Raw genomic sequence first — 15,849 nt, 5'->3', positions numbered from 1 at the left:
TCCCAACTTGGGAAGGGAGCTTGGAGCTTACAATTAGAGGGCCACTACTGCTAGAGATCTTACAAAGCTCTAAATGTTTGACTCAGTTCTAAAGTTCTTGGGTTTAGAAATAAAAATACTTTATACTTCCCACCAAAGCCCCAAAAGAGCTAGCTGGAGGGTCCAAGCCCTGTAACATGTCCAGGCGTGAATTGGTGAGCTCTGCCACTTGCCCATCATCACAGGAAATGGAAAAAAATTATTCAAAGGTAGCTATTGAACATTAGCACCATAACAAACATGGCTCATATAGCTAAAACCTAGGCTGTGTATCCCACAAGGTAACATTCATTTGTAGCTCAAATATGAAAGAGCAGCTTTTTAAATGTATAGTAAATGATTTAGTACAGAAGTCAGGTTTCTCCTATGAGAAAAACGTTAAACACAACACAAACTAAACAGCATCCCCAAGGCAATCTGTGCTACAGCATATACAAATTAAGGCTTTACCCTGGTACACAACAATTTTGAAATTATGTGGGAACATTCCCAACAAATCATTCACACAGAATTCAAGCAATCTGTTTAAGAACTGTGGGGTTCAGTTCAAATATTTGGCATCTTACATTCAACTTATGTACTTAGCTATGAGTGTCACTGTAACTTCACTTCCTGAAAGTGAAATACCACCCATGATGTTATGAATTCAAGCCAGTCCAGGGGCAGGGTGCTACAAAATCTGGTTCATAATGAAAAAGCATAGTAACCGAAATAACTAGAATGAGATCTAAACATGGAAAGTACTGTTTTTCTTTGTGTGGTTTTAAGTGCCCCTTTGGCTTACTGAGTAAGCTAAATACATTTTTCAATAACTACTACCACTGGACAAAGGATCTAAATGTTGAGATGCTAGTAAATCAAGGTTTTAAGTTGGCACAATGTTCCTACTAAGTTATGTTTTAATTATATCTTTCTAATATCAAGGGGTTAAATGAAAGACAAGCATTAATACTGTCCTAAAAAAAGTAAAGGCAAAATATTCCTAGAGCTGTATATTAACTTATGAAAATTGTCCTCCCACTTTATGTATGTATAGTTCTTGTTTTAGCCACTCAGTCAGAATAAAACTTTCAGTGTGAGGGTCTACAATCCAGACAAAAGGCTCTACGTTTTCCTATATTATACTATGCTAAACTATTTCCTATACAGAATTACAACCACAGACATTGAAATATAGCTCTCAGATCTGAAAATGTCTTTATTTTTTAGAAAATGGATTCCAGGAAGGTTAAAAAGCAATACCAGAGGGTATATAGGCGCAGAACTGGATGTAGTAATTCAAAGCATTCAATTAAGAATATGGCAATATAAATATCTGAAAAGCATCTCTTAGGTGTTTGAAACAAAATGTATAAGTCATTCCTAACTATTTGGAGCTTTACAGACAGAAAATGGTTAACATTTCAAAGTCCTGGAAGCTTTTTCCTTGGTTAATGGCATTAAATGGTTTGCCTTTGATCAAATTCCTTCCTTTTTAAACATGGATAAAAGTATTACATAAGTCCACTGTTAAGACAACATGTTGCAAATTAAATCTGGTATAATGTATTCCAACAAAGCTTAGAAAATAAAAGGTGTTGCGGTGGCTTTGGACTAAGTTTAATAGTCATCTCCTCGGCTGACAACTTCTTTACATGTTGGACGCAAAAGTATGGTGTGTTCAAACTGTGCTGTATATGATCCTTTAATGTCACATAATGGTGGATATGGGTCTACAATGCCCAAGTCACACAGATTCTTCAGAGCCATCAAGTATTTACTTTCTCCCAAACGATCCAGCCATCTGCGGCAGAAGGCAAGAGTGCCAAAGTTTTCATTGATGACATTTAACAAGTGTTTTGTTCTTGGAAGCCTAAGAGAAAAGTGAAAGATTAATAGTTGGCTAATAAGTTACCAACTCATTTCCCCCATTAAGGAAAACTCAGAACTATGACTTTACTTAGTAATTAAAGTTCAAAAAACTCTCTCTGCTGCCTCTTTCAACTTCCAAAAACCAGACTGTAGAATACTCAATTACAGATGGCAGATGGAGAGGAGACCAGATGAAGGTTATCTTATATTTATATGTCTATGTATGCAGTGTTAAATTTCAAGTACAAACTTATCAATAATATTAAGGTGGGAATTCCCCTTTTGGGGGGAATTTCAGCATCAAACTGAAAAAGATCTGATCATAAAGAAGATGCTTCAATCATATCCAAAAGTTTTTAAAAAGTAAATAAAAATACAAAGTTTACCAACGGCAAAAACAGTAACAAAAACCTAGGAATGCCAGCAAAATAATAATCTGTAATTATTACAATTATTGGAAACAAGATATGAAGAGAATACTTAGATCATTTCATCTCAGTTAACATTTCTAATAGGGCTTCTTTTTTTTTTTTGCTGAATTATAGAAATTGTTTACAGACTATTGTTAGGCTACAGAACTGTGCATTTATGAATGTACCACTGTGGATGTCCATCACACATTTTAAAATGCTGTTAATTGGGAAGAGAAACTCATCAATCTTATAAAACGAATAGCCTCTCACCTTATTGGCACATGTCCAACATCAAAATTTTTCATGTAATGTGAACATTCCATATCATCATGAACCACACCTTTTCCTGTGCTACCAAAGGTTTCAATGGCATATACTTCTCCTTCCTAAAAATATATGAGTAAAGGGAAACGAAGAAAAATTGAGAATGAATTAAAATTCCCATCTTAACTTCAGGCTGAGGTATTCCCCAGTTAGTGTAAGAAATCACACACCTGGCAGTCCTTATCTGCCTTTTCCTGATTTACCTCCTTAGCACTTTTGATCTCTGTGTTGTCTATTAGAACGTAGACTTTACATGAGCAGGAAATTTTGCTCACTACTATTATACATCTCAGTGCCTACTAAAGAGACTGGTACCAACAAGATGCTCAATAAATAATCAAGTATCGACTAAACCTCTGACATGCCTCACTTGCACAGCCAATTGAGCCCCAGTGTGACCAGACACAACCTGCACACTCACACAGCCCAATTCCTGTTGGGGTTAGTATCAGTGGCAAGTTAATTTTCCTCAACTACTATATACTCAACTACTACTAGCTTCATAGTTCAGAAGAAAAAGAAAAGTCAAAATGCTTGACAGAAGAATAGTGCCAATGGCATACGTACCTCCATTCTTGTTGCCTCTCCTCCTTTCACAATGGGCACTGTTTTCCCAGCATGTATTCTATATGGCCCAATTGAATGTCCATTTAGATTACGGATTGGTTTCACTGGCATAATAGAAAAAAAATGTATTCAGGGTTTCAAGGCACAAACAGATCTCTTGGCCTTTGGTACAGAGTTCAAGCATTTACTTAAAAATCAGGTTTGGTGCTACTAAATAACCCCACGTTAGTGGTCTGGTGGTTTAGTCGCTAAGTTGTGTCCAACTCTTGTGACCCCATGAACTGTAGCCTACCAGGCTCCTCTGTCCATGGGATTTCCCAAGCAAGAATACTGGGAGTGGGTTGCCATATCCTTCTCCAGGGCATCTTCCCAACCCAGGGATCAAACCTGGGTCTCCTGCGTTGCAGGTGGATTCTTTACCAGCTGAGCTACCAGAAAGCCCAACCCCACATTAAGATAGTTAAATACAAACTGGAAAACTAGAGGGTTATAAAGTTATTTATTGCAATGTTACAGATTAAAAACCAGGAGTAGGGAAAATAATGGAAAAAGAATAAATTATGTGATGAGGACATAATGGGGGTCTATCTATGGACCATCTACAATCCATCTAGGCATACGATATCATGTATATAAGCATTACAAACAAGAAAAATATGTATTATTATGGTTATGAACCAAAAGGTAATTTGAAAATGAGGATTGTGTCAAAACGACAGTATTAAGAAACCCTAAATTTTATTATTACATCAACATTTCAAGTGGTAAAAAAGAAAATCGACACAACCCGAAAGTCCTAGAATCAATGACAGAATAAACAAACTGTGAGTATCTTTACACAGTGGAACACTTATTCAACAATAAAAATGAAAAGCTAGGGATATACTGACCTGAGATACAACCAAATGAACAAAAGGCACAATTATATAGATATGGTGCAATCCTATAGATATACACGTACACATAACAATTCAAAATTAAGCATAATATACTAAATGTTTAGGGATGCATAATTAGGTAAAGATAAAAGGAAATGCAAATCTTTAGACAATGGCTTATTTGAAGAAGTCTTATGTAACCAAGAAGGGGTATATAAAGCTGGGGGGCTTCTGTAACAGCAATATTCTATTTCTCAAGGGGTGAGGTAACATAACTTTTACAATTGTTTAATTCAAGTTTTTAAATTGTGTGTATTTTCAGTTTTTGTTATATTCCACAATAGAAACTTTAATAAAAAATCTAGTTCTACAGTATTAGAATTCTCTACAGAATCCAGTGTGAGTTACCTTTCTTCTAGGGCAGAACTAGGTAGCAAGAGTTTGTTATTTTTCCCCCAAATCTTTAGCAATGATAAGCATATTACAAATTTAGGGGTGGTGCAGAAAAATAAGACTCTCAGTTGGCTTTTTAAAAAAGTCTTCCTTATAAAAATGACAAGCTAAATGTGCTTTAAAATTCAGCAAGCATTACTATTCCCCAAGACCAAACAAACTGACCCCCTAGACCAACCAAAAACACATTTAAAAACATTTCTTAGCTATCCCAACCTAACACATATAACCAAGTTACATAGAAGAAGCAGGGCTCAAGGTATACAGGCTGTGGACAGTGGCAGGCTGATTCTGGAATCAACAGCTATCATGGTTATTTTCTAATTCTATAGTTTCCACTCCCTTGATGGCCTAGCCTGGTTCTGTTACGTGGTTTAGGGAAATTGCTTCTTAAAGTTCAGCCTGTAGTCCATTTCTTCATGTTCTAAATGTCATGATCTGTCTATACTCTTTCTGCTTAAATTAGTAAAAATGAATTCTGCTACCCTCAACTAAGAACCAGAGAAGGCAGTGGTAACCCACTCCAGTACTCTTGCCTGGAAAATCCCATGGATGGAGGAGCCTGGTAGGCTATGGTCCATGGGGTCGCTAAGAGTCAGAAAAGACTGAGCGACTTCACTTTCACTTTTCACTTTCATGCACTGGAGAAGGAAATGGCAACCCACTCCAGTGTTCTTGCCTGGAGAGTCCCAGTGATGGGGGAGCCTGGTGGGCTGCCATCTATGGGGTTGCACAGAGTCGGAGACAACTGAAGCAATTTAGCAGCAGCAGCAGCTAAGAACCCTGATCAATACAATAACTGACAAAAGAAAAAAAAAAAAAGCAGATGCTGAAAGAATAGAACCTAAAATGCTGCACCGGCTTAGTGGAAGAGGTAAGAATGTAGATATTAAAGATTTCAACATTTCACCCTAGAAACTGTTATGTGGTGACTAAACCTTAAGTCAAACTGTCACCTACTGTGCCTTGAAAGGCAGACCACATTCCAACCAAGGTTGTAGAATAAGGAGAAAATGGAAGGGAAAGATAATCTGAGAGAAACTTAAGTATTATTTGTTGCGGGACCAATCCCAAAACGGGGTGGGAAACAACAACTATTTTTTAAATACTAATAAATTCCAGGCATGTCGTAAAATTAACATTTCTCAAAAACAAAACAAAAAACATGGTATCATGAATACTATTACAGTCAAAGTTATAGATGTTATCTAAAGATGGTACTGATGAGCCTAACTGCAGAGCAGCAATGGAGACACAGACACAAAGAACACTTACGGACACAGCTGCAGGGGGGAGGAAGGAGAGGGTGAGATGGATGAAGAGAGTAACATGGAAACATATATTACCATATGTAAAACAGACAGCCAGTGGGAATTTGCTGTATGAGTCAGGGAACTCAAACCAGGGCTAGATAACAACCTAGAAGGGTAGGGTGAAGGGGGTAGGAGGGATGTTCAAGTAGGAGCGGAAATGGGTAAACCTATGGCTGATTCATGTTGATGTTTGGTAGAAACCAACACAATACTGTAAAGCAATTAATCCCTCAATTAAAAATAAATACATTAAAAAATTTTTTAAACCAAAAAATAAAAAGAAGTCATCTAAGCTCAAAGATAGACTTGCCTAACTCCAAAGCAAGTTTTCTTCATTAGCTCTTAACACCTCCCATCCATGTGTGAGAAGCCTTAAGAATTTTTCATGTGGGACCTCCCTGGTGGTGCAGTGGGTAAGAATCCTCCTGCCAATGCAAGGGACATGGGTTCTATCTCTGGGCCAGGAAGATTCCACATGCCATGGAGCAGTTAAGCCCGAGAGTCACAAATACTGAAGCCTGCAACGCCTAGAGCCTGTGCTGCATAACAAGAGAAGCCACCACAATGAGAAGCCAGTATACCGCAATAAAGCTTGCAGGCAGCAACGAAAACTCACTGCAACCAAAAAAAACCACAAGTAAAAATTAATAAAAATTAAAAAAAAAGTTTTTTAAAGAATTTCTTATTTGTACAGATGTTCATAGGTTTAAGGATCTGCAAGAGAGCAACAAGGACAGGCACCATCAAGCCTTACAGGAAACAAACACTGGGCGGTTGGGAGAGACACCCCAGTCCAAAAGTATCAGCAGGGGAATGCAAAGGACACTGAATGATATGAGTTTCCTGAGGGGCAAGGAGCATGAGAGTCTCCATGCTTCCTCAGACTACAAGGAAGACTAGCGATTTGGTTAAAGGAAATGTAGGAAATATTCCACAGGGAAGTTCTTAAGAGACACAGAGAGCAATGAGCATAGATTAGGAAGGAGAATGGTGGCTGGAAAGTGGTTGGATAGACCCTGGGAAGTGGAGAAAGGCTAGACTGACAACACCAGAATGCACAATGACTCTGGGGTTGTGTAGATTGGCAATGGCTGTGAAAGACTAGACAGCAAAGGGAATAAACATTAAAGGAAGGGATTAACACAAGGAATTAATTGGTCTCTAAATTTTGAATTCAACATAAAAATAGAGGGGAGGAGTCATCAATGGAAACGGCCTCTTACTTCTGCCTGAGCCTTGTAACTAGTCACAGAAAATCTAGCCTACATCTGGTCACCCTGGGATAAATCCTCCCATGTCTTAACAGCAACCAGAGTAGACTAACAGTTCCCAGCAACTAGCTACCACAGAACTCCTACCACGAACAGGCCATTTCCCTTGTTTCCCCTCTTTATATTCTCAATTTCCAAGAGAGAAAGATACAGCAGCTGACCCAAAGAAAGCACTCAACACCATCTTGCAAAATTATTTCTGCCAAATTAAGACATTTCAAAATAAGATGCATTTTTAGATAACATACCTTGATATGTCTTCCCATCTATTTCAACTTCATAGGATTCCATAACTTCTTGGATAGCCTCACCAACATCACAGAGACGAACATCAATTCCGGCACACTAAGAATAGAATCACATATACTCTGTTACTCAAGGTAGAGAATTTTACAGGAACTTTCTAATATCTTAAAATAAGGGACAATCAGAAATAACTTCACCTATAAAAGCCTTCCATACACTGTACTACAATAACTCACTTAAAACCCTAAGGGTGGTACACCAGTCTTACATAACCCAAAGTCCTTAAACAGGCTATAAAGTGCTCAAAATATATTAAATGAGATGGTGCTTACAGTTCACATACCTTTATTCCAGTGTTAGTGGCATCTTTGACAGCTTTTAATAATGTATCATATTTGGGATTAAAAGTGACAGTAAAAGCACAATCGATAATCCTACCTGAAAGAGAAAATTTGTGTTTAATTATCAGTTAGTCATATTACCTACTTTATAGCATCTACATTATTAATTAACCTTGCTAATTAACAGAAAAACAAAATGATGGGCTCTAATGAAAGCAGAACTTCAAGTCCCTAGACAGCATTCATAATCAATGTTTCAAAATGACAAAATTAATTCCAGGGTTACTTCAAGAAAGCACCAATTCAGTACTCACCAGGCAGTTATACAAAAATAAAAACAAATCAAACTGAGAAAGCCTGGAGAACTAAGTAGCACAAGTGGGCAGAGAAAATGTACAGGTCCATAGAACACTAACCACCAATCCAGCTTCTCCAGCTTAGGAAGACCTCAAGTGTTTAAATCTAAGCTTTGCTTTCTCACCTGTTAAGTGAAAGTAAAAGGTACTTACCTAACAAGGGTGTGTAGGAAAGAATTGAGAAAAACTAACAATTATGTACAAAGGTTGGTAAACTCAAAGGTTCTGAGTAAATGTTTACTGTTATTATATGAATAAAAAAGTTTGAAAGACCTGAATGAAGATGTAAGATTCTATTTTTCAATCCTTGCTATAATAGGTAACAAACCTAAATTACCCAACAGTTTTCACTGAATTACATTAAGTAGTATGCGTTGACATAAATCTCAAAATCTGCCTCAACGTATTAATAACTCTACTGAAAAGTGAGACATCAAAAAGGGAAAATGTTCAGAGAGTTCAATATCTACAGCCCTACCCAAGGAATTATTTCTAAGAACTCACCACTTATATGTGTTCCAAAGTCTATCTTACAGATGTCATCATACTGTAATACTGTTGTGTCACCAGCATTGGGAGTATAATGGGCAGCACAGTTATTCAGAGAACACCCAGTAGGAAATGCCAGGCCTGCGTTTAATCCATTCTCTTTTATTAACTTTCGTGAACAGTCTTCCAACTTCTCACTAAAAAAAGAGAAAGGAACTTCTTTACTTTTACATTCTTACCCTTGATGTACCTTACAGCTCATCAAGTTCAGAAAGCTGACTGAAACTCTTACTTTCTGGGAGTGATCTGAGCACCTTCTGGATGCAACTAAGTAACAGTTCTCCAACTAAATAACTACTATGAAAACAGTTCATCTCTAAAAAAATACAGAGAATTTAATCCACTAGAAAAACATGATCCACTTTCAACTTAATTTATCAGGAAATATGACTCCTGACTTAGACTAAAGGCTGATTACATTTTTCTCAATGTTGCAAGTTTTAAAAATTCTTAGATCAGAGAATTAAGTTGCCCTACAGCTAATTATTTCTCAAGGGCAAAACTGGAGAAATAATCACTTTCTTCATTGCATTATAAAGGTTTTGTGTCCCAGAATTTTAATTTACCATCACTTGTTGGCTAGCAAAATAACAGGTTTTCAAACAGAAAATAAGAGCCAGGAATGTGTGCACTTGTACATATGAGAACACGAGTACAGAACAGGGTGGATGAGACGCAAACACCCTCTACGGTTTCCTCAGTACATCAGCACTATAAGGATTACACAAGGTATTTCTAGAACCTTCACTTTAAGATCTTTGGCAAGGCAGTAATGAAAGACAAACATAAACCTGAAGAGTTAGAGCTAAAAAAACTTTTTTATCACATTCTTACAAAAACATATTCCTTTTACCAGATTTCTATCATTGTCATCCCAGGCTTGATCCAGCTCATAACATATTTTCTAACTTGTCGATGTGCTTCTGCAGCTTCTCGAAAATCATTCCAAATCTCTTCACTAGCTTGATCTAATGCTTTCTTTTCTTCACTTGTAGTTCTCCAAGCAGCTGTTCGCCTTTATAGTATGCATAGTATAGCATTAGTTATTTAAGAAACAGCAAAATAAGCATAATAGCTGAGCGATAAAATACACTAAGATATTCCAGGCAAAAAATTACATACTCAGATTTTTATTAAAAGTCAGCAAAGTTTCTGAAATACAAGTACCCACACAGTTACAACCAAGCCAAATCAAGTTAAACCTTCTGTAAGACTCTTAGAAAAAAAGTCATTCTTTCACTCCAGGTATTATGAATTTTAAAGGTGAACCAAATATTAGCATTTAACTTCACCAACAGGGCATGCACTAAACCCAAAGACTTGACTTGGCAATCTGCATATACCTTCCTCAAAACATAAATTATATGCTTTTGTAGGATTTTTCTAACTTTATACATACATAAAAGATCTTCCTCGAAGGAGATGGCTCATATTCTAAAACTGCTAGGGTAACTGATTTTTATATTCAGTATTTGGGAATGAAGAGATCTACTGACTCCCTTTTTAAGTAGTACATTTCAAAAACCGTAACTTTTCAAATAAAAGTCTTTTGTTTTTATAGTTTTCACAGATTCTTAACCAATACTGAATACAGAATTCATAAGTCAGTGATCACTGAAGTAAACATTATACTTAGTATAAGAGTGATGCCTTCAAGACATAATTTTTATTTGCCTCAAAGTTAGTGGTCAGCAAACTACAGCCTGCAGGCAAATCCAGCCTGGCACCTATTTTGTAAATAAAACCGTTCTGTGACACAGCTATGCCCATTTATTTACATATCATCCATAGCTACTTTCATGCTCAACAGCAATGAATTAATACTCAAGACCTAAAATATTTTCAATCTGAGTCTCTGTAAGAGCTTACCCAACTGCTTTAAACTGCCGCCCGCTAAAATAGTGACTCAAAATGCTTTGAGTTTTTTTATGTGTCAACATCAAGTTCACTATGATTACTTCCTATTGCAGCAGCAGCTACCTGTGCCAACATCTACTACCTCTGATTTGCTACACAGGCCCAAAGGAGCTGTCCTATGTGAAACCTGGAGTATTTAAGAATCACCGAGGCTTCTTTAGCTGTTTACTGTTTGGAAATACATTTTGGATCTATGTACTGATATTTTCAGAAAACTGAAATATTACAGTACCACCAGTTTAAGGTCAGTTTTAAACCCATTACAAACTTAATCAGTCTAGCCTTTTCTCTCCCACAAGTCCAAATCTCTTCCCTGAAAACCAGGAACCCAAATGTTCTAAGAATAAATCATTCTTAGGCACAAGAGTACTGGCTTTATTTTCAGATAATTCTGGCACATACAGCTACAGCCATACCTGGCAGCAAAGGCTGAAGCATCTTTTGCTTCAAAAGCCAAAGATTTTAAGGAAAGCAAAAGTATGAGCTACTATTTACTCTACAGTGGTAAGACAAAAGGCTACATCCACAGGGAACGGATGGATATCATGTATTCAGGGCAATGAAAACAGAATTGGTCATTATGAATTCCCAATTTCTTCTCAATCCAACTGTTAAGATTCTTCAAAGTGATTTCTTACAGGTTAAAACATAAGTTTAATTAAATTTCAAAAGATATTTGACATTTTACAATTAGAACATGATACAATAAGATCCCCAATATGGAAGTCAACAGATCTCGAGACTATCTTACACTTCTGAAAGGCTGCATGGCTGACTCTTGAAGCAGTGGATTCTTCACAAGATTATGTAATGTTCTGCATTGTTAGTAAAGAACTATTGATCAAAAACTGAATTTAAATAAACTATTTTGCTAAGTCTTGAGTTCAAGATGAAAGTCATTAGAGATATCAGAGAACCTACTGTCAGGGTCTATAATTTTAATTCAAGGTCCAAGTGAAAGAGAAAATATGAAGGAGTCTCCCTTTTCTTAAATTTGATTTTTTGACATTCAGTTTACTTAACAAAAACTTATAAATAAAATTAAAATATCATTCTAAGTCATAACAAATATTTTAGAAAGGAATTAATTAAACTGACAGATGACATATGCTTTTTCACAAAATTATGTCTGCAAAACAAAACTATCAAAACAGTTGCTTGCAAGACAATCTTTACAGGAAATGTTTATAGAATATGTAAATTCTTCACACCTCTTTGATTTCGGAGTCTTAAATTATTTTATCATTTTTATTAGTGGATTGTTAAAAGCAGAAAAAATAGAAGATCAAAAGACACAAAGGTATCTGAAAGGCTCCTCTATCCATGGGATCCTCCACGCAAGAATACTGGAGTGGGTTGCCATTCCCTTCTCCAGGGGATCTTCCTGACCCAGGGACTGAACTCAGGTCTCCTGCATTGCAGACAGATTCTTTACCATCTGAGCCACTATTTGCATTTTAAGGTACTACATGCCACATTTACCAAAACCATTTAAAAATGCATATCTTAAAACACATGTCGTTAGCCCAGAAAAAATTAAGCACTCATGCTGAGATCAACTCCTTCCTGTGAAAAGTGGTATTTAATGAGAAAAAGAGGAAATTCCCTGGTAGGCCAGTGTTTAGAACTCTCCGCTCTCCACTGCCAAGGGCCTGGGTTCATTCCCTGGTCAGGGAACTAAGATTCCACAAGCCATACAGCTTGGCAGGAAAAAAAAAGAAAAAAGCGTGTTTACACTGCCTATGAGAAGAGAGTACAGTTGGTTCCTAACTATAGTTAGTAAAGGAAAATTCTTCTTCAGAATAATGTCAACAAATAAGTGTAGAAAGAATGTCAGAATTAGACATTCACCATTCTGAAGTCCTCATAAAATAACTGACAAAGCAAGGATCATCAACAGATATTAAAATAATTAAGATTGTTTAAAAAAAAAAGAATATTCTAACAGTACCCTACAGATTACTTAGAAACTGCAAAAAGAATTTTAAATAAGAAACAGCTGGCTATAACCACATTAACCAAGTGATCAAATAAGGTAAAACTCATAGCAGACAGTAAACTGATTTTAATTCACGGGCAGATTTATGGAAATTTTTATTTTCTTTTTTGCTTATCTATATTTCCTAATTGTACGACAATGAATATGTATTGCTTGGATAATTAACAAATGTCCCAAAAAACTGCCTACTGAATTTAGAAATATAAATCAAGAATTTCAAATAATTCTTTGTTCCATTTCTAGTGATCCAGAATGAGAAAAATCAGATTCCATTAACATACGAAGATGTTCACAGTAATTTTTCTAGTGGTTGGTTTCAAAAAATTTTAATAACACAGAAAATGCACATAAAATGTTAAAAAAAATTTAAGAGCAACAACCATCCTGGTAAAAACTGATTTCCAAAATCATGAATTTCTACATGTAAGGAAGATGTTCCTAAGGAATGAGATGTTTACATTCTCAAAGTAACTTCCCTAAAATTACCAATTACAAGAGGGAAAAGAATAATGATACACCAAAAGAAACTGAATAATATCTTACCTAAGTGAAAGAAACTGACATCAGGAGCCTGAATATGTGACAACCATGAAAAGGACACAATATCTACTTAATGCAGTAACCCACCCAAAAATGTACAACTCTCAAATACTTCAGAAAAATGGTACATGTATTACTCCAAGAGATATTATAATATAGAATACCTTCCTGTATTATTTGAAAAACAGAAGCTACTTTACTTACACAATGTTTAATTTGCATCAGAAAATGACAGCAAAAAAGAAAGGGTAGTTTCTAAGATATACAAAATTTCAATTTTTTCCTTGTATTAAACATTACTTCCAGTTTCCTATTAACAGTGTATTAACAAGTACAGGAAATCAATGGCTTTCTTGTCCTTCAGCAATTAGAAAACAGAAATGGAATTAAAAATATCCCGTTCATATCAGTTACAGAATAAAACCTTTACAAACAAATATAACAAAAAAAGAGGATGTACGTTAAAAAAAAAAAATCAGAATGGGTTGGAAAATATATAATGACATTGGATACTATAATACAACTATCAATTTTCTGAAACAAATACATAATTATGATGGGATTCCAGTAAGAAGGGCATTTTTCTGTGCATATGTGTGTTAAAACTAAAAATATGACCAAAAGTACCTAAGAAAACTATAAGAATTATGTTTGGTTGGGCTGTATGGCAGAGAAGCACATTCACTCATCAAATTATCAAAATAAATAGTATAGAAATAGACAAAGAGATGAGTGGAACAGAATAAATAATACAGAAATTGGTTCCATTATGCAAGAGAACAGAGTTCCATTACATGAGAGTAGCAGACGGCAAAAGTGCTCATTCAATTAAATACAACGAAACTACTAAACAAACAACTCTAACACAACTGACTACCCGTTTAAAACAAAATAAAATTAGCACTCCCGACCTTAGACAAAAAAGTCCAGACCAATTCAAGATGTAATAAAACAAAAAAAATAGTTTTGAGAAAATAAGAGACTGCTAAGAACACAAAAGTACAAAATATGAATATATACTGTTATTTAAAATCTTTAAATTTCCGTAAGAGCAAAAGAATAAAACCAATAATCAAAAGACGCTCAAAATCACTAGCAATGTGGGAATCATAAAATACTAATATATTAATTTGGCAATTCCACTCCTGAAGAGCTATCACATAATAAAACTGCCAGCATATATGGAGATATATATGTGTCTATCCAAACACATATATGTATATATACATATATATGCATAAGTATATGCACATGCCTTATTGCAAATGGTTTATAATGGCCAAAAAAAAAAAAACCTGGAGGCAAAGTGAATGCTCAACAATTAAAATGGTGTAATAAAGCACTGTATGATCACACCACAGAATATTATGCAGCCATTCAAAAGAATAACAGAACTTAATAATCAATATTTTGATTGACTTGGAGGGACTTCCAAGATGCAGCCCTGATGACAAAAGCACAGAGGAGAAAAAAGTGTACCTACAATTCTACTTCTGTACACCAAATAATGACCAAAACACTCTCCTTACACAAGTAGAGAGAGATATACATATACATGAACATAGAAAAATATGGAAGGCTACCTGCTAGGTGGTTACATGGGTCTGGAAGAAAGGGAAGGAAGAGGAAACAAGCAAGCAAAAAAAATAAAAAATAAAAAAGATTATATTAAAAAATAAGTGTGATCACATTGTATGCAACATGAAAATTTAGGTAATTAATACAAAACTCCATGTTTATGACATTCTAAAATGCTTAAGATAGGGCCAGAAACTGATGTATTCAAATTCAAAGAAAAAATGCCCATGCCATAAAACATAACATCATGTTCCTTTCTAACTTTAAAGAAAAACAATGATGTCTTTATATAGGTCAAGGAAACAATGGGACAGTAGAAGCTTTCTTAACCAACTATTGCAACCACTGGATTAACCAATGCTCCTGATTATCCCTATAAATTATATGGACCAATGCCCACTATATTCTGAATATTAGTGACTGGGTTTCTATTCTGAATAACAGTAGCTAACACTTACTTAATGCTTACTATATGTCTATCACTCTACTAAATAAATACACTAAATATTATTCCTCTCAACAATGCTATGAAGTGCCCATGTTATGGATTAGGATATGAAAGCACAACATGATAAATTACTTGCCCAAGTCACAAAGCTAATAAGTGTTAGAACTGGGATTCAAACGTAGATAGTTTGGTCCCAGCATCCAGACTCTTAACTAGTCTGCTAACCAGAAAAAATTTACTCTTTCAGAACACTTCCAAAAATCAAGTGATCTGTGCCCAAACCAGTATAAATCATCTGTACTTGTTACTGCAATGACATAATTTAATTATACATTACTAAAAAGAATTGTTTCTATGAAAACTAAATTGACTACTCAGAGAAGTTTTCAAAAAATACTTCTGTCAAATGGAAATGATTTCAGAAAAAAGATGTAAAGATATAGCCATCAGTCCTCAGATTACTTAATTTTTGCTGTCCACAGAAACTCAAAATGAAATGGACTCAGTGCATTATGGATATAGCTCACAGGAAAAAAAAAAGTGGAGTCCAATGCAATCTACACTTAAGGATCAACAATGATGAAAAACCAATGCTTGTTTTAAGTTAACTCTTATCAGTAACGATTAACCAACTACTGGTCCCAATCATTTTGGATAAGAGGGCTTCTACTGTATTTTCTCTGAAACAAATTCCTAAGTTTTTTTATTTAGGTAGTAGAGCAAAGTTCCAAGAAAAATTAAATCTGCTTTATTGCTAAGCTACAAT

The 15,849-nt window shown here is 35.4% G+C and overlaps 1 protein-coding gene across 1 annotated transcript in view; it reads right to left on the bottom strand.

Moving 5' to 3' along the window:
• Nucleotides 1-1,211: 1,211 nt before the first annotated feature.
• The window catches only part of METAP2 (methionyl aminopeptidase 2), a 30,751-nt gene continuing 16,113 nt past the window's right edge, over nt 1,212-15,849 (bottom strand). The window contains exons 5-11 of the mRNA XM_019960375.2: nt 9,455-9,616; nt 8,557-8,738; nt 7,699-7,793; nt 7,358-7,454; nt 3,195-3,298; nt 2,574-2,689; nt 1,212-1,891 (exon numbers count right to left, since the gene is read on the bottom strand). Coding sequence (XP_019815934.1) covers nt 1,639-1,891; nt 2,574-2,689; nt 3,195-3,298; nt 7,358-7,454; nt 7,699-7,793; nt 8,557-8,738; nt 9,455-9,616 — 1,009 coding nt within the window. The 3' untranslated portion in view covers nt 1,212-1,638. The remainder of the gene's footprint in view (nt 1,892-2,573; nt 2,690-3,194; nt 3,299-7,357; nt 7,455-7,698; nt 7,794-8,556; nt 8,739-9,454; nt 9,617-15,849) is intronic.

Source organism: Bos indicus, chromosome 5, assembly GCF_029378745.1.
Source record: "Bos indicus isolate NIAB-ARS_2022 breed Sahiwal x Tharparkar chromosome 5, NIAB-ARS_B.indTharparkar_mat_pri_1.0, whole genome shotgun sequence".
NCBI classification, from domain to species: Eukaryota; Metazoa; Chordata; class Mammalia; order Artiodactyla; family Bovidae; genus Bos; species Bos indicus.
The sequence above is the reverse complement of the archived record's forward strand: the minus strand, read 5'-3'. Positions and strand labels throughout refer to the sequence as shown.